The sequence below is a fragment of the Hylobates moloch genome, unplaced genomic scaffold (genome assembly GCF_009828535.3).
Source record: "Hylobates moloch isolate HMO894 unplaced genomic scaffold, HMol_V3 SCAFFOLD_4, whole genome shotgun sequence".
Lineage (NCBI taxonomy): Eukaryota > Metazoa > Chordata > Mammalia > Primates > Hylobatidae > Hylobates > Hylobates moloch.
The window spans coordinates 85,604,945-85,626,992 of record NW_026652279.1 but is presented as its reverse complement, the minus strand read 5'-3'; the positions used below and the strand labels follow the sequence as shown (position 1 = coordinate 85,626,992).

The window sequence follows — 22,048 nt, the reverse complement described above, 5'->3', positions numbered from 1 at the left end:
CAAGTAGGAAGTGTTCTGTAATAGCTATTCTTAAATTATCTGATGTTTTATTTACCTTGTTTTTTCCATGTTAAATGTACTGTACAGTTTTATAGCTTTAACAAAAATGACATTATCATTAAAATTCTATTTTTCTTAGCCTTCTTCTTCCCACATAACATATTCATGCATTCATTCAGTCATTTATCCGTTTAGCTGTATACTATTGGTGAGTTCATACTTCATGACAGGTACCATGCAAATCATACTGGATACTGAGATAAATAGATTTTGTACTTCATTTACTGAATTTTACAGTTTTAGAAAGAGAAAGACTTTTTAAAAGAAAATAAGAGGAAAAAGCAAAGATAGTGTGATAAATAAGTATCTGGAACATTTGAGAGATTGGGAGAGGTCTCTTAGCTCTATAGGGATGAGGGCGTGGCAGGGGTTTTAAGAAGAAGAAATGGCATATATAAAGGCCCTGAAATAGCATGACTCATTAAAGGAAATACAAGGGTTGTTCAAGGATATAGAATAAATATGTTAAAGTGGCAGCAGAGAAGTTTAGAGAAGTAGACAGGCATCTCTATATCATAATAAATTTAACTGTTTTCTTGTAAGTTGTGGGTAGCCACTGGAAAAATTTAACTTTGGATAACACCAATGGAAAAGTGAAAAATGTATTAGAAGGATGGAAGATTTGAGGGAGGCAGAAAATTATATGGCTGTTGTAATCCAAGTGAGAAAAGATTAAGATTTAAACAAAAGCATTATTACTTGAAAGAATTAATAGATTAAAAGTATATTATGGAGGTAAAATTCACAAACCTTGGTGGTTCAGAATATTCAAATTCTACATAGGGTACACTCATTGAGGCATCATGAGTCTTAAAAGTGTTAGGACTCCTTCATGGCCAGCCCTTCCCACTATAAATTAGTGCCCCAAGGGGAAGGAATTCCCTCAATATATGCCTAAAGTAACATGTCATTGGGATTTTAAACCTGCCACCAAAAGTAAAGCAGAGAATCTAGCCTGGAACTATCAGACTAAGCCAAGATCCTTAAGAGAGGTTGATATGTTTCTGGTGGACTCTTCTTGTTATCACCAGAAACAAAAACAAACCATCCATAGATAAACACTCAATGACTAAATATGTGAGACTGAAAGCCAATATGCCTGAGAATCACCAAGGGGGAAAAAAGAATTTAGATCTCTAAGGGCTGCAAAGGTTAGAATTGTGAAATAAAATAAAGCGCAAAGTAGAATGAATAAAAAGAGACCATTAAAAATGAAGAAGATTTGGAAAAACAAAAACTTGTAGAATTTTTAAAATAGAAGTTGGAAAAAAGATGTTTATTGATGATTCATCAGATTAGACAAAGATGGAGGTAATTAGTTAATTGGATTTTTAAAATTCTTTAGTTTTGTGCATACATGGTAGATGTATATATTTGTGGGGTATGAGATGTTTTGATGCAAGTGTGCAATGCATAATAATCACATCATGGAAAATGGGGTATCCAGCGCCTCAGGCATTTATCCTTTATGTTACAAACAATACAATTATACTCTAATTCATTTTTAAATATACAAAAAATTATTATTGATTATAGTCACCCTGTTGTGCTATTCAATATTAGGCCTTATTCATTCTTTCTAATTAATTTTTTTGTACGGTTAACCACCCCTACCTTCTCTCCAACTCCTCAATACCTTTTCCAACCTCTTGTAACCATCTTTCTACTCTCTGTCTCTATGAGTTCAATTGTTTTGATTTTTAGGTTTCACAAATGAGTGAGAACATGCTATGTTTGTCTTTTTCTGTGCCTGGCCTATTTCATTTAACATAATGACTTCCAGTTACATCAATGTTGTTGGAAATGACAGTCTCATTCTTTTTTATGGCTGAATATTACTCCATTGTGTACAAGTACTGCATTTTCTTTATCAATTCATCTGTTGATGGACATTTAGGATGCTTCCAAATCTTGGCTACTGTTAACAGTACTGTAACAGACATAGGAGTGTAGATACCTCTTCCGTAGATCGATTTCCTTTCATTGGAGTATATACCCAGCACTGCGATTACTAGATCAAATGGTAGATATATTTTTAGTTTTTTGAGGAATCTCCAAAGCATTCTCCTTACTGGGTTGTACTAATTTACATTCCCACAAACAGTATATGAGGGTTCCTTTTTCTCCACATCCTCGCCAGCACTTGATATTGCTAAAGTTTAGATAAAAGCCATTTTAACTGGCGTGAGATGGTATCTCATTGTAGTTGCTTGTTTGTTTGTTTGTTTGTTTTGGGACAGAGTCTCACCAAGTCACCCAGGCTGGAGTGCAATGGCATGATCTCAACTCACTACACCCTCCAACTCACAGGTTCAAGGAATTCTCCTGCCTCAGCCTCCTGAGTAGCTGGCATTACAGGCGCCCACCACCACGCCCAGCTAATTTTTGTATTTTTAATAGAGATGGGGTTTTACCCTATTGGGCAGGCTAGTCTTGAACTCCTGACCTCAGGTGATCCACCCACTTTGGCCTCCCAAAGTGCTGAGATTACAGGCATGGGCCACCGTGCCCAGCCTCATTGTAGTTTTGGTTTGCACTTCTCTGATGATCAGTGATGTTGAACACCTGTTCATATTCCTGTTTGCCATTCGTATGTCTTCTTTTGAAAAATGTCTGTTCAAATTATTTGCCCATTTCTAATTGGATTATTAGATTTTTACCAATAGTGTTATTTGAGCTCCTTATATATTCTGGTTATTAATTCCTTGTCAGATAGGTAGTTTGCAAATATTTCCTCCCAATTTATGGATTATCTCTTCACTTTTTGACTATTTCCTTTGTTGTGAAGAAGTTTTTTAACTTGATATGATCCCATGTGTTCATGTTTGCTTTGGTGCCTGTGCTTTTGGGGTAGTGCTCCAGAAATCATTGGCCTGACCAGTATCCTGGAGATTTTCCCCAGTGTTTTATTCTAGTAGTTTTATGGTTTGAGTTTATAGATTTAAATCTTTAATACGTTTTGATTTGATTTTTATATATGATGAGGGATAGGGGTCTGGTTTCATTCTTCTGCATATGGATATCCAGTTTTCCCCACACCATTTATTAAAGAGATTATCTTTCTTTGGCACCTTTGTCAAAAATGAGTTCACTGTAGGTGTGTGGATTTGTTTCTGAGTTCTCTATTCTGTTTCATTGGTCTATGTATCTGTTTTTATGCCAGTAACATGCTGTTTTGGTTACTATAGCTCTGTAATATAATTCAAAGTCAGGTAGTGAAATTTCTCCAGTTTTGTTGTTTTTGCTTAGGATAGCTTTGGCTATTCTGGGTCTTTGGTGATTCCATATAAATTTGAGCATTGGTTTTTTTCTATTTCTGTGAAGAATGTCATTGGTATTTTGATGGGGACTGCATTGAATCTGTAGATTGCTCTGGATAGTATGGTCATTTTAACACTGTTGATTCTTTCAATCCATGAACATGGAATATCCTTCCATTTTTTGATGTTCTCTTTGATTTGTTTCATTGATGTATTATAAGTTTCCTTACTGAGATCTTTCACTTCTTAGGTTAGATAAGTCAGGTGTATTGAATATATTTTCAACTTACAGTATTTTTGACTTACGATGGGTTTATTAGGACACAACTTCATAAGTCAGGAAACATCTGTGTAGATTAATTACACATATATTAATGTTAATTAATTAACATCCTAGGAGATGTTACTGCCTTAGGTAAAAGATAAGAGTTTAGGCAAATAGTGCATTAACCAAAAGTTTGGGAGGGACAGCTTGGAAATGGGGACATAAGGGCTTTGAAAAGCTCTAACATATTTATGGAAGTCTAAAAGGCAATTTGCATGCCGGGGGCCATGTGCATCCTCTGGACAGACTTAAGAAGGCCATAAGCTTTCACCTTCTGCTGGCCTTGCTACAATATGGAAACAGGAAGTGAATGCTAAGGTACAGTTGAAACCTGCCTGGTTGATTATTGAAGGGCTGTCCCTACACAGAGTTTCTTAGGAAAATCTAGGAGGTTTTATCTATCCAGGAATTTAAGGAAATCTCTATTCAATTATTAGCTGACCACTAAGGTAATGAAACACAGATTTCAGTGGCCACACATGACAAAGAATACAAACCATACAAAATTAGTTAAGAAAGATCACTCATCAGATAATGAAAACAACACCAACAAATCCTAGGGAAGAGATAAAATGAGATTTCAAGAGTTGCCATATTATAATACTCAAAACATCATTGCAAGGAGACAAATTAAAAAGTATGACCCACACACAGCAAAAAGACAAATCAATAGAAACTCTGCTTGAGGATGCATTGCCTAGAACTTTCTAAACATAGACATTAAGTTTTTAAAATATGTTCCACTTGTCAAAGAGATGTGCTTATACACTGCTGGTGGGGGTGCAAATTATTTCAGCCATTGCGGAAAGTAGTGTGGCACTTCCTCAAAGAGCTTAAAACAGAATTACCATTTAACCCAGCAATCCCATTACTGGATATATACCCAAAGGAATATAAATTGTTCTACCATTAAGACACATGCATGCAAATGTTCACTGCAGCATCATTCACAGTAGCAGAGACATGGAATCAGCATAAATATCCATCAATGGTAGACTGGGTTAAGAAAATACAGTACATATACACCGTATTATGAAGCCTTAAAAAAAAATGAAACCATGTCCTTTGCAACAACATGGATAGAGCTGGAGGTCATTATCCTAAGCAAACTTAACACAGGAACAGAAAACCAAATACTGCATATTATCTTTTATAAGTGGGAGCTAAACAATGAAAACACATGATACTAGAGGTAAATAGCAGACCCTGCGGCCTACATGAGGATAGAGGGTGGGACAAAGGAGAGGATCAGAAAACATACCTATCGGCTACAGTGCTTATTACCCAGGTGACAAAATTATACACCAAACCCCTGTGACATGCAGTTTGCCCATATAACAAACATGCCCATATACCCTTGAACCTAAAGGTTAAAAAGAAATAACAAGGGAAAGAAAATGCCACACTAAAAAATATTTAGTTAGTACAAAAGAAGGCAAGAAATGGAAGAAGAAATAAGACATATAGAAAACAAATAGAAAAGTGGCAGAAATACTTTCTTATCGATAAATCAGTAATTACACTAAATGTAAGTGAAATGAACTTTCCAATTAAAACACTGAGAATTGAGGAGTGGATTTTATAAAAAGGATCCAACTGTAAGCTGTCTACAGGAAACAGATTAATAGACACAAAGAGGTTGACAGAAAAATGATTTTAAAACATATTCCATACAAATAGAACTCAAAAGAAGGGATGACTATGCTAATATCAGACAAACCATATTTTAATACAAAAATCATTACAGTGATAAAGACATTATATAATGTTAATTATATGAATCCATCAATAAGATATCATAGTTTTAAAAATATATGCACTTAACAAGAGACCCCTAAAGTATATTAAGCAAAAACATACAGAACTAAAGGGAGAAATAAATAATTCAGATGCATGACTTGGAGACTTTAGTATCCCATTTTGAATAATGGATAGAACACCTAGATTGAAACAACAGTATATACCACCTAGACCTCCCAGCCATCTATAGAATATATCATTTAACAGTAGCAGGCACATGTTCTTCACAAGTGCAAATGAAACATTCTGTAGGACAGACTATATGTGGCCAAAAAACAATTCTCAATAAATTTGAAAAGGTTGAAAGCATACATTTTATCTTCTCCAACCACAATGGATTGGAATTTGAAATCAGTAAGAGAAGGAAATTTGAAAGAGTCACAAATGTGTGGAAGTTAAACAGGAAACTACTAAATAACCACTGGGTTAAAGGATAAATTACAAGAGAAATGACATAATACTTTGAAGAGAATGAAAAAAATCAAAACTCATGGGATGCATTTAAAATAGGGGTCAGAAGGAAATTTATAACTATAAGTAACTGCTTTTAAAAAGGGGAAATAAGAAAACATTAACATAACCTCCCTGCCCCCAACAGGACAAACTAGAAGAAGAGGAGCAAATTATTTCCAAAACAGACTGAAGGAAGGAAAAAATAGCAATTAAAGTACAAATAAAGCAGAGAATTTGAAAGTAATAAAGCTTAATAAAACCGAAAGTTGATCCTTTAAAAAGACCAACAAAATTGAAAAAACTTTAGTTAGAAAAAAAAGAAAGAAGACTCAAATTACTAAAATCGGGAATGAAAGTAGGACATTATTAATGACCTTAACGAAAGAAAAAAGATTATAAGGGAATACTTACTATAAACCATTGTGTGTCAGTACTAGAAAACTTGCATGAAATGGAAAAATTTCTGGAAACATAACTAACACTAAACTAAAACTGACTGAGTATGAAATAGAAAATCTGAATATTGCTATAACAGTAAGGAGTTTGAGTTAGTAATTTAGCAAAACTTCCAACAAAGAAAAATTCATTACCGGATGTTTTCCCTGGTAATGCTGTCAAACATTTGAGACAAAAGAGAATCAACAGCAGTCCTTCTCAAACTCTCCCAAAACATAGAAGAGGATGAAACACTTAACTCATTTTATGAGGGGAGTATTACCCTGAATGATACCAAACCCAGATAAAGTCGTTTGAAAAGTAACAAACCGGTATCTACCACGCTATTAAGTAAAGGTTAATAAAACTACGAATCTTATGACTATGGATGCAAAAATCCTGAACAAAATACTGGCAGATCTACTTCAGCAATATGTAAGAAAGGGTTATATACCTTGATTAAATGGGATTTATTCCAGGAATTTATAATTGGTTTAACACATGAAAATCAATCAACGTAATACACCATATTGCTGAAATGACTGGGAGAAAAACACATGATCACATCTTAATAGATAAAATCATTTGACAAAGTTTAATACTGCTTAATGATAAAAATACTCAATATATTAGGAATGGAAGGAAGCTTTCTCAGTTTGATAAGTGAGATTTACAAAACAAAACAAAGAACCCCACAATGAAGTCATGCTTATTTATGAAAGACTGAATGTATTCACCCTAAGGGAAGAAGACAACAATGCCCACTAATACTAGTGCTATTCAACATTATACTGCAGGTTCTAGCTAGGGTAGTTAATTAAGAAAACAAAATAAAAACTGTCTAAATTGAAAATGAAGAAATAAAACTCTCTATTTGTAGAAGGTAGGACTTATATATAGCAAACCTTAAAGAAACTACCAAAAAAAAAAAAAAGGATCTGTTAGAGCTAATAAACAAATTCAGCAAAATGGCAGGATATGAGATCAATATACAAAGATCAATTGCATTTCTATACACTAACAATGAACCACCTGAAAATAAAATTAAGAAGATGGTTCCATTAACAATAAAGTCAAAAATAACAAAATGTAACAGTGATATTAAGTAATGCTCAACATCAGTAGTCATTATGGAAATGCAAATCAAAAGTACAATGAGATACCGCTGCATAACCATTTGGATGGGCACTGTAGTAGTCTGTTCTTGCATTGCTATAAAGAAATACCTGAGACTGGATAATTTATAAAGAAAAGAGGTTTAATTGGCTCTTCCGCAGGCTGTAAAGGAAGCATAATGCTGACATCTGCTTGGCTTCTGGGAGGCTTCAGGAAACAAACAAGCAATCATGGCAGAAGGTGAAGTGGGGGCAGGCATGTCTTACATGGCAGAAGCGGGAGCAGGAGATGGGGGTAGGTGTTACACGCTTTTAACAACCAAAGTTCATGAGATCTCACACTCTATCATGAGAACAGCAGCAAGGGGATATTACTAAACCATTCATGAGAAACCACCACCATGATCCAGTCACTTCCCACCAAGCCCCACCTCCACCATTGGAAATTACACTTCAACATACAATTTGGGTGGGAACACAGATCCAAACCATATTAGACACTATCAAAAAATTAGAAAATAATGAGTGTTAGTAAGGACATGGAGAAACTGAAACACTTGTACATTGTTGGTGGGTTGGTAAATTGGAGTAGTCACTATGGAAAACAGTATTGCAGATCCCAAGAAATTTAAAAATAGAATTGCCGTATTATCCAGCTGTTCCACTGCTGCTTTTGTTGCCAAAAGATTTAAAAGTAGGGACTCTAAGTAGTATTTGTGCACCTATGTTCATAGCTGCATTATTTGCAGTACTTAAAAGGTTAAAGCAACCAAAATGCCCATTGACAACTGAAGCGTAAACAGAGCTCTTTATACATACAGTGGGATATTATTCAGCCTTAAAAAGGAATGCAATTCTAACACATTCTACAACATGGATGCTAAATAAAGTAAGCCAGTAATAAAAGGACAAATACCGCATGATTCCACTTATGTGAGGTACCTAGCGTAGTGAAACTCACAGAGACAAAGTGAGATAATGGTGGCCATGGGCTGAGGATGGAGGAGCAGGTAATGGGGAATTATTAATGTTTCTAAATAGGTAAAGAATTTAGATTTTACAAAATGAAACAAGTTCTGTTAATGGATATTTGTGATAGTAGCAAAACAATGAAAATGTGTTTAGTACTGCTGAACTTTACAATTAAATGCTATAAATTTTGTATAATATGTATTTTATTACAATTAAACTTTTTTTTTAAAAAAGGAATAAATTTAGCCAAAGAATATCAACACTTGTCCATCAAAAACCACATTATTGAATTTCTTTCAAACATTGTTGAAAGAAATTAAAGAGGGTATAAATAAGTGGAAATACCTCCCAGGTTTTAATGGATTGGAAAAGTTAATAATTTTAAGATAACAGTACTTTTCAAATTTATATATAAGGTCAATGCATTCTATCAAAATTTTAGCTGTCTTTTTTCAGAAATGGAGAAGCTGATTCTAAAATAATATGGAATTGCAAGAGACAAAGGATAACCAAACCTATATTAAAAGAATAAATTTGGAGGACTTATACTTCTTAATTTCAAAACTTAATACAAAGCTACAGTGATCAAAACAGTGTGGTACTAGATAAAGATAGTCTTACAGACAAATTTAATAGAATTGAGAGTCCACAAAGAAACCCATATACTTATGATCAATTTATTTTCAACAAGGTTGCCAAGGCTTTTCAAAATGACTGTCCTTACCATTGTTGAAAGGACAGTCATTTCAACAGTGGTGCTGGAACAACTGGATATCAACAGGCCAAAGAACAAATCTAGTCTCCAACCTTACACCCTATGAAAAAATTAATTCAAAATGCATGAAAGACCCAAATGTGAGAACTATAACTATTAGAAGGAAACATAGTTAAAAATCTTCATGACCTTGAATTACCCAGTGGTTTTCATAGATATGACACCAAAAGGACAAGCAAAAAAAAAGTAAATTGATAGTCATCAAAATTTAAAACTTGTGTGTGTCAAAAGACATTCATTTACAAGATAGTGAAAATGTAACAGCAGAATTGAAATCAATATTTGCAAATCATGTGTCTAATAAGAGTCTAATCTCCAGAATATAGAAGTAACCCTTACAACTCAATAATAAAAAGACAAATGGCCCAATTTAAAAATGAGTAGAAGATATAAGTAGACATTTCTCCAAAGAAGATATACAGATGGCCAATGGACACATGAAAAGATTCTCAGAAATGTAAATCAAAACCACAATAAGATACCACTTCATATTCACTAGAATGGCTATAATGTTTAAAACAGACAATAACAAGTGTTGGCCAGGATTCACAGAAATTGGAACCCTCACACTTTGTTGATGAGAATGTAAAATAGTACAGCCACTGTGGAAAACAGTTTGGCTGTTACTCGACAAGTTAAACATAGAGTTACCATATGACCCAGCAATTTCATCTGTAGATACATCCTCAAGAGAATTGAAAACATATGTTCACCAAAAACTATTCATAATAGCATAATTCCTAATTGCCTGTAAGTGGAAACAACCCAAATGTTCATCAGCTGGTGAGTTGGTAAACAAACTATGATATATGCATAAAATGGGATATTGTTCACCAATTAAAAGGAATAAGGTACTCATACTTGACGTGGATAAACCTGGAAAATATTGTGCTACCTGAAAGAAGCCAGACACATATTGTATGATTCCATTTAAATGAAATGTCTACAATAGGAAAATCCATAGAAACAGAATATAGAGTAGTACTTACCAGAAGAAAGGAGGAAGAGGAAATTGAGACTAACTACTAATAAGTATAAGGATTTTTGCAGAATGATAAAAAGGATCTATACTTATATAGTTTGTGCTTGCACAAGATAGTGAGTATACTAAAAACCACTGAAGTGTACATTTTTAAATGGAGAGGATTTTGTTACGTGAAATATATCTCAATTTTAAAAACACTTTTTAAAAATTAGCATGAAATGAACATTTAGCGATAACCGTAATTTTAGATAGTTTATCCCTGAGAGAACAGCAACTAAGAAACTTAAAATGTATGCATGTCAGGATAAAATAAGAAAATTTCATAATGACAAAACTATATACAAGGAGAAAAGTATGCAAACAAATTGGTAAATGTGTGTACATCTACGTAGAAATTGTCTTTATAAAGGGCTAATGATATGTAATATGTGAGTTTGAACTGGACAATACTGGGCAATAGCTTGTAAGTTAGAAGGGATTATTACATAATATTGTTGTAGAAGAGGCTTATGATATTATTTAACTTCATACTTATTTAAGTTAACTATACCTGGTAAAAGCCCAAGCATAGCAATGAAAAGAATAGAATAAATACATTTCCAATCAGTAGGGAGTAAAAAAGATGGAATCAAAACTAAAGTTTCTGTCCCCAACCCCTCCCCACCCCAATAAAAAGCATTAAAAAACTGGGACCAATGGAATATTTTTAAAGTATTGGGCTGGAATTAAATACATTATATATCAATAAGCACAATAAATATAAAAGGACTATGATTTCCAGTTAAAAACCAAATTTCTCAGATGTGATTAAAACTCCAGGTGAGTTCTGTTTACTAAAGGCATACCTAAAGCCGAAAGAGTGTTGAAGGTAAAAGGATAGAAAAATATATACTGGGCACTCATCAAAAAACTAAGCTGACATAGCTATATTGATATTTTAAAAAATATTTCAAGGGAAAAATTGTTAGTGAAGAACTAAGTTGTATGGGTAAGAAAAGTTGAATTTTCTTAAGTAAGATGCTACCATCCTAAATTCATGTATTTCAAATAAATAACCTCAAAATGTGTAAAGCAAAAAGTGATGAAACATCAGGGAGAAAATGACAAATCTGCCATCTTTGTGGAAGATTTCAACACTCCTATCTCAGTTATCAAAATATCCAGAAGACAAAAAAATTCGGTGAATATACACAAGATTTGAATAACATAATTAGCATTTGATACTATTGATATATAGAACTTTTCACCCAGTCATAGAGAGTACATATTACTCTCAAGCAAACATGTAACATGTGTAAAATCTGATCACATGGTTCAGGGGTCCCCAATCCCTGGGCCACAGACTAGTACCAGTCCTTGGCCTGTTAGGAACCAGGCAGCACAGTAGTGGGTGAATGACTAGCAAGAGAGCAAAGCTTCATCTATATTTATAGCCACTTCCCATTGCTGGCATCACCGCCTGAGCTCCGCCTCCTGTCAGATCAGTGGCAGCATTAGATTATCATAGGAGCATGGACCCTATTGTGAACTGTGCATGCAAGGGATGTAGGTTGCATGCTCCTTATGAGAATCTAATGGCTGATAATCTGTCACTATCTCCCATCACCCCTAGATGGGAACATCTAGTCACAGGAAAACAAGCTCAGGGCTCCCACTGATTCTACATTATGGTGAGTTGTATAATTATTTCATTATATATTACAATGTAATAATAATAGGAATAAAGTACACAATAAATGTAATGTGCTTGAATCATCTTAAAACCATGCCCTTCCACCCACGCTGGCCCGTGGAAAAATTGTCTTCCATGAAACTAGTCCCTGGTGCCAAAAAGGTTGGGAACTGCTGACATAGTTAGATCATAACACAAGTCTTAATCAGATTTTAAGAATTAGTGCTATCAATACCATGATATCTGACCAGTGTAAACTTATATTTGAAGGCGAGAACAAAAATTATATTAAAATATATTCATTACTGCTGAAGAATTTTGAACACTTAAATAACTTATATTTCAAAGAAACATAAAAAGTATTTAGACTAAACAGTAATAGATATACTAAATACAAAAACTTGTAGAATGTAAGGAAAATGAAACTTGAAGATAAATCTATTTGCATAAAAGCTTATTACTTGAGAGAAAAGCCTAAAATTAATGAACTAAATCTCTAACTGCAAAAAAAAAAAAATGTCCAAGTTAGGAAAATAACAGAACCCCTTCACAAAGTAGAAGAAAGCTAATAATAAAGAAGTCTAAATCAGCAAAATAGAAAAATAAGATACAGTGGAGAAGATTAACAAAGATAAATGTTTATTCATTAACTAGTAATAATAAATGAGCAAACTCTTCTAAGATTGATTAAGAACAAAATAAAACAACACAAATAGTGAACACACAGAATGAAAAGGAGACATAATTATAGCCAAAACTAATTAGAAAAGAAAATGGAAGTGCTATCAAAACATTATGCCATTAAAATTACAAATTTAAATGAAATGAGCAACCTCCTAGAAAATATACAGCTTCCTATAACTGAAAAAGAAGAAACAAAACCCTAAATAGTTCTTTAAGTATGAAAAGAAGTTAATCAGTAAAATTTCTTCCTGTAGAGAAAACTCTAAGCCCAAATAGTTTACAGGAATAGTCTACCAAATGTTCAAGTAAAACTCTGTTCCAAACTTACGCAAACTCCTAGAGATCAGAGACAGGGAATGATCCAGATCGTTCATTGAGGCCTGTGTAATCTTAATTATAAGAGCAAACAAGATGTGTGGGAGAAAGGAAAATCACACACCAATCTCCCTTGTGAATAGAGATCTGTAAGTTCTAATTAAAATATTAGCAGAACTCAGTTCAACTGTGTATGAAAAGATAATGTGTTTGTGGGGCAAACTGGAAGACGGTGATGAGGGAAATTTATCCCATGAATACAGGAGTTGTTCATCATTTTAAAAATTTCTAAGAATGTCATTCATTTATCACATTAAAAGTGAAAACTTTTATGATCGTCTTAGTAGGTGCAGACATCTAGTAAAGGTCAGTAACGTTCATGATTAGAAAGAATACTCTTAGCAAATTAGGAATAGAAGAGAATTTTGAACTATTTTAATTTAAAAAACAATATATACAGAAAACCTGCCGTTTTATTTGTAAAACTCACAAGCAATCTGAACAAAATATTGCTTTGGCATATATACATATGTGAAATAAAATGATTTGTTAAAGAAGCAAGAGACTGATAAATACCAAGTGCAGCAGAGTGGTTTATTTATTTATTTATATATTTACATATACTATTATTTTTAAGTGAGTGAGCTTAGGATAGTAAAGACATTCATGTCACCTCTCAAAACCTGAGTTAAAAACAACTTTACTGTGAAAAAGAAATATAGATTTTATCCTCAGTGAAAATTCATTTTGTTACTTTCCTTAGCAGTCTAGATGTAAGACTAAGGAAGGAGACCAGTGTGTTAACCCAGGTCTCAGGTCTTTAACTCCAGTACAGCAGGTAGATCAGGAATTAAGTGAAGGTGTTGGCAAGAGAGTGGTTAAAACATGGAATTGTGCGATCCCAGATGGATGCAAAAGGAAGTGAATTTTTAAGCAGAAGAGGAAAGAAAGCAGCAAGGATAGGAGATCATGATCTGAGAGTAGACTTAAAGCATAAAGATTTGTGAAATGAAGCTACTTATGGCCATTGGATTTATTTGCTGAAGTGAGGGAGACTTGAAGATCTTTTGAATTAATCAGTCAAAGAATTGTGAGCTGCTGTGATCAATGTTTTCCATGTGGGTAATGGTGTCATTCAGAATGGTGGCAAGAGTCATGGAAAGATACCTTCTCCTCCTGTAAATAAAACAGCATAGATCAGTTGGCAGAACTCATAAGTGCTCAAGATAGGGGAACAGACTTTGGAAAACTGATACAGTTTCTTTGGTGTATCTGAGGACAGGAGTCTTTTGTTACAAAGCCTCCACCCCCACAGCCATGCTTCTTTGCTTGGCTAATCCACTGCTTTGCTCCTGGGAATGATATGTATTAACCAGCCAGACCATGTACCCTTCCCTTCCTGCTGTCTCCTGTTAATCTATTTAAGTTTTCTAATCTGCACTAATTTGCACATATTAGATTTCTTCCTGGCTTTTTTCAGCCTTCAGCATGCTCTAGACAAAGCCATTGGACGGAATATTCTAATATCACATCTCTTCTCTCTTTTGAAGCCTCTCTACAAAATGCAGGCTGATAATATGATCAAAAGTTAATAATCAGAGTTTACATGATATTCTTTTTTAGCTTCTTTTAATTTTCCATTTCCCTCAGTGATTAAGACTGTATGTTTGTTTGCCCTCCAACGTGATTTACAGAGGAGTTTTTATCTTTTTTCCTAAGTATTGTCACATCTAACAGATTTCCATAACCTTTGTATTCTTTTAATAATTTGTGTTGTGGTTAACTTTTAGACTGAAAACTAGACAACTTTCCCATTAGAATGTGCCTATGTCCCCCTCAACAGATTGGAGAGATTGCTGCTCCATGCTTCTAGGAAATATCCGCACCTATCCTGCTGCTATGCAAGATTTTACTGGTGCCGCTGTCATACTGTCAGAACCATTCCTGCTGGTCCTAGAGTGACAGAGTAGTTAGTTATTTAACCTAAATCTCATCAAGGAGTGATTAAATCTATATCTGAGCAGACATGGATTTTAGACGGATTTCTACTGAGAACTATCTTGAATTCAGTGTTGCTCGGTATTTACATTACTACCCTAAAATAAAAGAACCATTCACCTGTCGGTTTTTATGGAAGATGCCACAAAGATATTGCAAGTAATTTGGTGGAAAGATACTAAAACTTCATGTTTTGCAATTCAACCTTGATATTAGAAAGAACAAATAAATCCAATATAGTCACACTCACCTCAGAGACATATGTAGGCTTTTAAAATTATGGTTAAACAATAAATTAGAAATATCAGAATACATAATGATATTTTGTTTCTTCTGCTTATATTTATGTATCAGTAAAGAAGAAAGTTTGCCACAGGTAGACATGATATAGCGAAGAATATAGGAGGAATTACGAGGACTTAGTATTTAGTAAGTACAGAAATTAAAACAAAGTTAAACCTATTCCCATCTGATTTATATTTATGAAAACTTGAGCAAAAAAAAAGTTGACATAGTTCATTAATGAGCAGTGAAAATAAGTAATGCTGTCATTGAAATAGTACTCCTGATTAAAATCCCCAGAAAGACAAACTGGACAATGAAGGAATATGAGGAATAGAATGAAATTTAAAAAGGACATAGATAAAGGAACTGAAAGCACTTCTTAAGCTTGCCCTTTAAGGAAAACCCAGAAAGACTTGAAGGTAGCTTTTTAAATATATTTTTTTAATATGCAGTAATTACTTATTGCAAAAAAAATTGAAGAAGACACAAAAAGGCCAAATCATTGTTTTTAATTGACACAGTGAAAAGCAAAATATTAGTTATTATAAACAATATTATCTTCCCCTCCTCTTCCTCCTCCTCCTCTTCCTCCTCCTCCTCTTCCTCCTCCATCTCCTCCATCGTCATCATCATCATGTGGCTTAAATCAGTAATCAGTTTTTTTCTTACAATTCTCATTGCCTGGGTTCAGCTAAGCAGTTCTCTCTGGCTCCATGTGGAGTTGCCTGGGTCTGCAGTGTCCTGAATGTGACTTACTTTGGGCTGAGACCTCATCCAGGCCTGAGAGCCCGAGCAATTCTGTGCTCTTCAACATGCTCCGTGCGACGTAGGCTTCTCTCAGGGGAGCAACAGACTCCAGATGAGAGAGTTCAGAAAAAATCAAAAGCTGCCTGGCATCTTATGTCCTAGCCTCAGGAGTCACATAGCATCACTTCTGCTGTATTCTGTGGCTCACAGGAAGTCACAGGGCAAGCCCAGATCGACAAGGAGTAGAAAAAGTCTCCATTTTTTGATGACAAAGTCACACTGCAAAAGAGCATGTGGGATGGGAAATGTTGTTGCAGCCGTCTTTGGAAGTAATCTCTGCCACATGTTATAAAAGAAGGTAGAAGAAGCTCCCTGTGTGTCCATGTGAAAAGATCTCCAAGATACATTTCTATGTGAGAAAAGCTGGGTAAACAACAGACTGTATAATGTACTAATAATTATCAGTGTTAGGAAGTGTGGGAGAAGAATATATTTGTATTTTTATTTATATATTTTAGAAGTCTCTGAAACACACCCAGGCATAACAGTGGGTACCTGTTGAGGTTGAAAATTTGGTGACTAGGGGACATAGTGAGAGGCTTTTCACTGTAAAATGTTACTACACATTTTAAAAATAATTTGAATCTTCTAAATAAGTAACTTCTGTAGTTAAAAAAGTCGGCTCTATGATTGAACTTTAACTGTAGTTCCATTTTAGAATTTGGAATCTCAGCATTTAAAAGAACTTTAGATGTCATTTAGTCCTATCATCTGCATTATTTAAAGTAAGAATCTACATGGTTTATCTGAAATTCAAATTTAACTGGGTATCCTATATTTTTAAAAATTTTATTGAGGTACAATATAAGAAAATAAAAATAAAGTAAGAATCTAGTCTGTTGATTTCCTAAAGTGTGGTCATTGAACTTATCTGTGAAAAATTACCTCTAACATAGTGACTTCTGTTGCATAACCATTTGAAAACACTCCAACCAAAATTTTTTATTTTTGAGTAACCTATCTTAATTGAATTAACTGAATTGCTGATTCACAAGACACACTATTTAACAGAGGAATTGGTGCAACAGTTTTATGGCATCTTTCTATATTTCACATTTATTGAATCATAATTTAAAATATATTAATTTTATATCTAGCTTTATCTAAAACATATATATTTGAAGTATTGAAATCTGATTATTGAAAAAAATGGACTAACCAAAGCTATTAAGAATAATATTTCTAAAGGTATTTTTCTTTTTAGATTACTATGCCATGCTATGAAGGACCATATAGTTCGTGTTGCAAATGAAGCTGAGTTTATTTTGAACAGACAAAGAGCCGAGGATGTACATAAACATGCAGAGTTTGAGGTAAGGTTTTGGGAGTAGACTAAATTCTGCCTATTATAAGCCAAAAAATCACCTATCTGTGACCTTACATAAGAAGGTTTTTTTAAAAGGAAAATTTCACTGAAGGCATTTCTGTTCCTGTTTTTTAAAAGCTTTAGTAAATGTCAAATACAGAATACTAATTCATTTTCACCCCATTTACAGCATGAAAACATTCCTTCCACCCCATATATGCCTAACCATTTGGTAGACTGAAGTTATTCTAACCTACTCAAGAGTAAATGCAAAAATTAATTTATAATGCAACAATTTTAGTTACTTTAAGCTAGCAGAGATTTACACACCAATAGGCAGATATGAGTATATGATACACTTATATGAATAAACTCATATAAGATTCAAAAACATCTTTCAATTTCTATGTTTTATATATAACAGTTATTTATTATTTCAGTTTATTCCACTTACAAGACAAAATAGGTCCCAGAAATATTTATGTGCCCTGGTGTTTGGCTTAGTTGGACTTGGAAGTAATAAATGACCCACCAATTTATTCTCCTAATACAGCAGGCTAACAAGTATGGTGTAGCTAGAAATCAGAGCCCACAATTCTAGTTTTGATGAGGTTTTTATCTCAGTAAAGCAGCTCTGTGAGTCATACAAGTTGATAGACTAGGTCTGGTGATCTCTGACCTAGCTGGCTGGAAAGCATGAGACAGGAAAATAGCCACTGTTGCTTTCAAACACATGACCTCTGCTTCATTTGGTCAGAAGAGGCACAAGACAAGCAGCCACTTGTCTTGTGAAATTGCAACAACCGTATTCTGAAAAAGATACCAGATATTTTAAACTTTGATAAAAGTATAGTGATCTTTAAGTGTTTATCAAAGTGAAGTTTCATATTAGTAAATAAGATTTGGAATCTCAACTGAATTCCCTGCAGGATCAGTTTTGAGTCTCTTGTATTTCCACTAAGAAAATCAAGATATTTTGTGAGGATATAAGCAGATCAATATTTGTCATGTGAAAACATTTAAAATAGATTTTCAAGTGGCTAGATATTAGTTATGAGCTTTAAGACGTTTAACCAAGGTGACATTAAGCCAAGGGCAGTGTTTCTCAACCTTTCTTGTTGTTGTTAGTGATTCCCTAAGGAGTCCTTTTAGACATTTTGCCTAATTGGCATCTCATCCCAAAGAAATTTTATAATACCACTCATAGGCTGTGTATCTGTTTTCGTACTTACATACATTTGTGTTTTATGTACTGAAATAACAATATTTTTATCCCCCACCCGACACACACCAATTTTTCACTCTTAGGAATGAGATTACTCTCGTTATGGGTCATCTTCCCAAGGTGATAAGAGGTTTCCAAGGAGACATGAAGACTTAGTGTTTTTTAGATTTTATATACATAAAATATAATATTAATGTAAATGTAATTTTGATTATATTGCCAATGTTGTTTGATGATTGTACCTTATTTTTTTAACCTGAAATGTTTACATCTCTCCTTTTTGGGTTAGAGCTATTGATGTGTGTGTGTGTGTGTGTGTGTGTGTGTATGTGTAGTTTATACAAACATATCCCTTTTAAATTGTAAAAGATTTTACTAGTCATGACATTTTGCTGGAACTTTTTGAGGAATTTTTCTATCCCCCATATCAGCCTATAATTAGGAAGAAAAGTGTATTTGATTTTAGATGGGTACTTAACAGTTAAGTTTTTTTAGTTAACTACTGTAATTGTTAAGGAAGAAAAATGAAAATTTAATTTTACCCTCCAATGAGCTAATGAAATATTAACCTCATTACTGAGGCAGATCATTGTACTAATTGGTGATTCCCTGTACAAAAAGATAAATTGGAAAATGAATTAATCCTTCTTAGATTACTGTAGGGTTATTTCTCCAGAAGAGATTACTTGTGGTAGTAGTGTATATCAATAGATAAATGGGAGGAATATGTTCAAGTACCTTCCATGAAATAGATTTTTGCATAGTAATGATGAATGTGAACTAGTTCTATTTATTTTATCAGATGTATGAGACTTTTTTCTTCCTAGTTTTATTACTTGTATTACACGTTTATTAATGTTAAAAGTTATAGTCACACCACTCTGTATATTTATTGTAGTTTTCTGTATAAAAACTACAATAAAAAGAATCAAATTTATAATTAAATATTTCTCTTCATGTTTACATTAAATATTTTTAATACAAAAAATGATCCATTGATAGCACTGTTGCTAACAAATATAAGAATGCATACATGTCAGATAGGTGACATGACAACCGATAATTATGGGAAAAGGGAGGTAAGAATACAGTAGTTCTCATGAAACCCTTTGAACACATTACATTTTAAGAATGTGGAGGGATCATAGAAAAAAATCTTGTCTCAGCTCCTCATTTACACACAATGAAACTGAGTACATTAAAATACATGGAGTTTGCATATTTTATGAATTAAAATCCAGGTCTACTGAATTCCTAAATGACTACGTTTTCTTCTGTATTACATTACCATTCATGAAATGGAAAACTATAAATTAGATGACAGATTTTTGATTCATATGTAATTATCAGGACCATACCTCTTATTTTAAGTGAAGTATACTATATTGGCTTGATAAACAAGTAGGTTTACATTTATAGTAAATATTTGTGCTTCTAAAATACATGAAAATTAGATTCTCAGAATTGGAAGAAACCATGAGTCTTTAATTACTTCAATATTATTCAAATTATTTTACATATACTTCAGAAAGAGCACATTTTTATGTTTGAAAGGTGACTATATGTATTCTTTAGAATGAAATATCAAAAGATTACATCATTTGAGTTTTAAAAAATTGAATTCCTGTTACCCTTTAACTTAAATGTATATCATCCTTACTTATACGTGGTAAAAAGTTTATTGTTATGCATCGTTTGTATTTCTTTATAGTCACAGTGTGCCCAATATGCTGCTGATAGAAGAGAGGAAGAAAAGATGTGTGACCATCTTATCAGTGCTGCTAAACATCGAGATCATGTAACAGCAAATCAGCTGAAGCAGAAGATTCTCAATATTCTCACAAATAAACACGGTGCTTGGGGAGCAGTTTCTCATAGGTGAGTTATCATAAATTCAAGTAAATAATAATTCATCGGTTAATTATAATAGTTGGTAATAAAAATATGGCTACAAATTTAAGTCATTTAGAAAATATAATTTAAAATATAAAAAATTACTTGAAAATTTTCCTGAAATTTTTAATAATTCTTCATCAGAAGAGTTTAAGGGAAAATCTCAACTTTTTATAGTAGCTACAGTGGAAGTTATTTCTACTTTATAATAATATGCAACATAATACAAAATATGGTTAGGCAAGTATTTTAGTCTACTGTCTCATATGTAACATGGATGTTTAGGTATAAGAAGTGGCTCTTTTTAAAAAAGAATATTTTAGAGTCAACTCTTCCTAATTATTAAATTTATATCATTCTTTTTTATACAGAAGCATATATAAGCATATACTACAGAGAAGTAATATGTTCTTTTAAAAAGTTTTCTTTCATAATTTTCTATTCAGTCTTACCAAGGGAAGATTTTCATCTCAAATATGATTGTTTATGATAATATAGTACAACTAAAACTAAAATTTAGTTGTTTATAAATCACAAATGTTCTCCCTAAAGTTTTGTGGACATAGAATTATTTTTGTTGTTGTTGTTGTTGTTGTTATCTGTACAATGAAGTTTTCTGGAAAACTAGAAGTGAAACAGGTCACTATATTTAGATTGCTGATGTTCTTCCTTTTTATATTTTTATTTTATTTGACCCCACTAAATGTTTTTATGAAATCTGTGTTTGGCAGAGTTTATTAAATCTGTTTGACAGAGTTGGCTGGTGAAATGTAAACGGGATACTACTAAGAAGAGCCTTGGTAAAAATGATTCTGTTGACCTGGTGCGGTGGCTCATGCCTGTAACTCCCAGCACTTTAGGAGGCCGAGGCGGGTGGATCACCTGAGGTCAGGAGTTTGAGACCAGCCTGGCCAACATGGTGAAACTCCATCTCTACTAAAATACAAAAATTAGCCAGGCGTGGTGGCGGGCGCCTGTAATCCTAGCTACTCAGGAGGCTGAGGCACAAGAATTGCTTGAACCCAGGAGGCAGAGGTTGCAGTGAGCCAAGATTGTGCCACAGAACTGCAGCCTGGGTGACAGAGTGAGACTTTGTCTTAAAAAAAAAAAATGATTCTGTTAGAGAAAAACACCTAGAATATGGGTAGGATGGTATTTAACCAACTTCCTGGGATTATGAGTGTAAGATAGATTTTTTAAAACTTTATTATTTTTAGATTTAAGGTAAAATTATAACATATGTCTTTAAAATAGTCAACACTTGATATTTATCATAAAAATAGCAATAACCCATGACCTCTAACATTTATTATTTGTTGTGTGCGAGGGACCATACTAAGAACTTTACGTGGATTATTTCCTTTATCCTTGAACATCTTTATTAAGGGTGACATTGAGGTATTCTCCATTTTACCAGGAAGAACCTAAAGCTGAAAGAGGTTAAATAAAACTTATATAGTATCACACTGCTTGTACAAATAGAGGCAGATTATATCAGTCAGGATGCTCCAGAGATATTTATATTCATTAACTAAATTTATTTTAAGGAATTTATTCATGCAGTCATGGGAGCTGGTAAGTCTGAAATCTGTAGGACATGCTGGCAGGCTAGAAACTCTGGCAAGATTTCTGTGTTACACTCTTGAGGCAGAATTTCTTCTTCTCTGGAAAACCTCAGGTTTT

At 33.5% G+C, this 22,048-nt stretch overlaps 1 protein-coding gene across 4 annotated transcripts in view; it reads left to right on the top strand.

The window, feature by feature from the left end:
• The window catches only part of NBEA (neurobeachin), a 736,578-nt gene that overhangs the window by 402,903 nt on the left and 311,627 nt on the right, over positions 1–22,048 (top strand). For all 4 annotated transcript variants that reach the window (XM_058437671.1, XM_058437670.1, XM_032150485.2 and 1 more), the window contains 2 exons: positions 17,146–17,254; positions 20,184–20,350. In XM_058437671.1, coding sequence (XP_058293654.1) covers positions 17,146–17,254; positions 20,184–20,350 — 276 coding nt within the window. The remainder of the gene's footprint in view (positions 1–17,145; positions 17,255–20,183; positions 20,351–22,048) is intronic.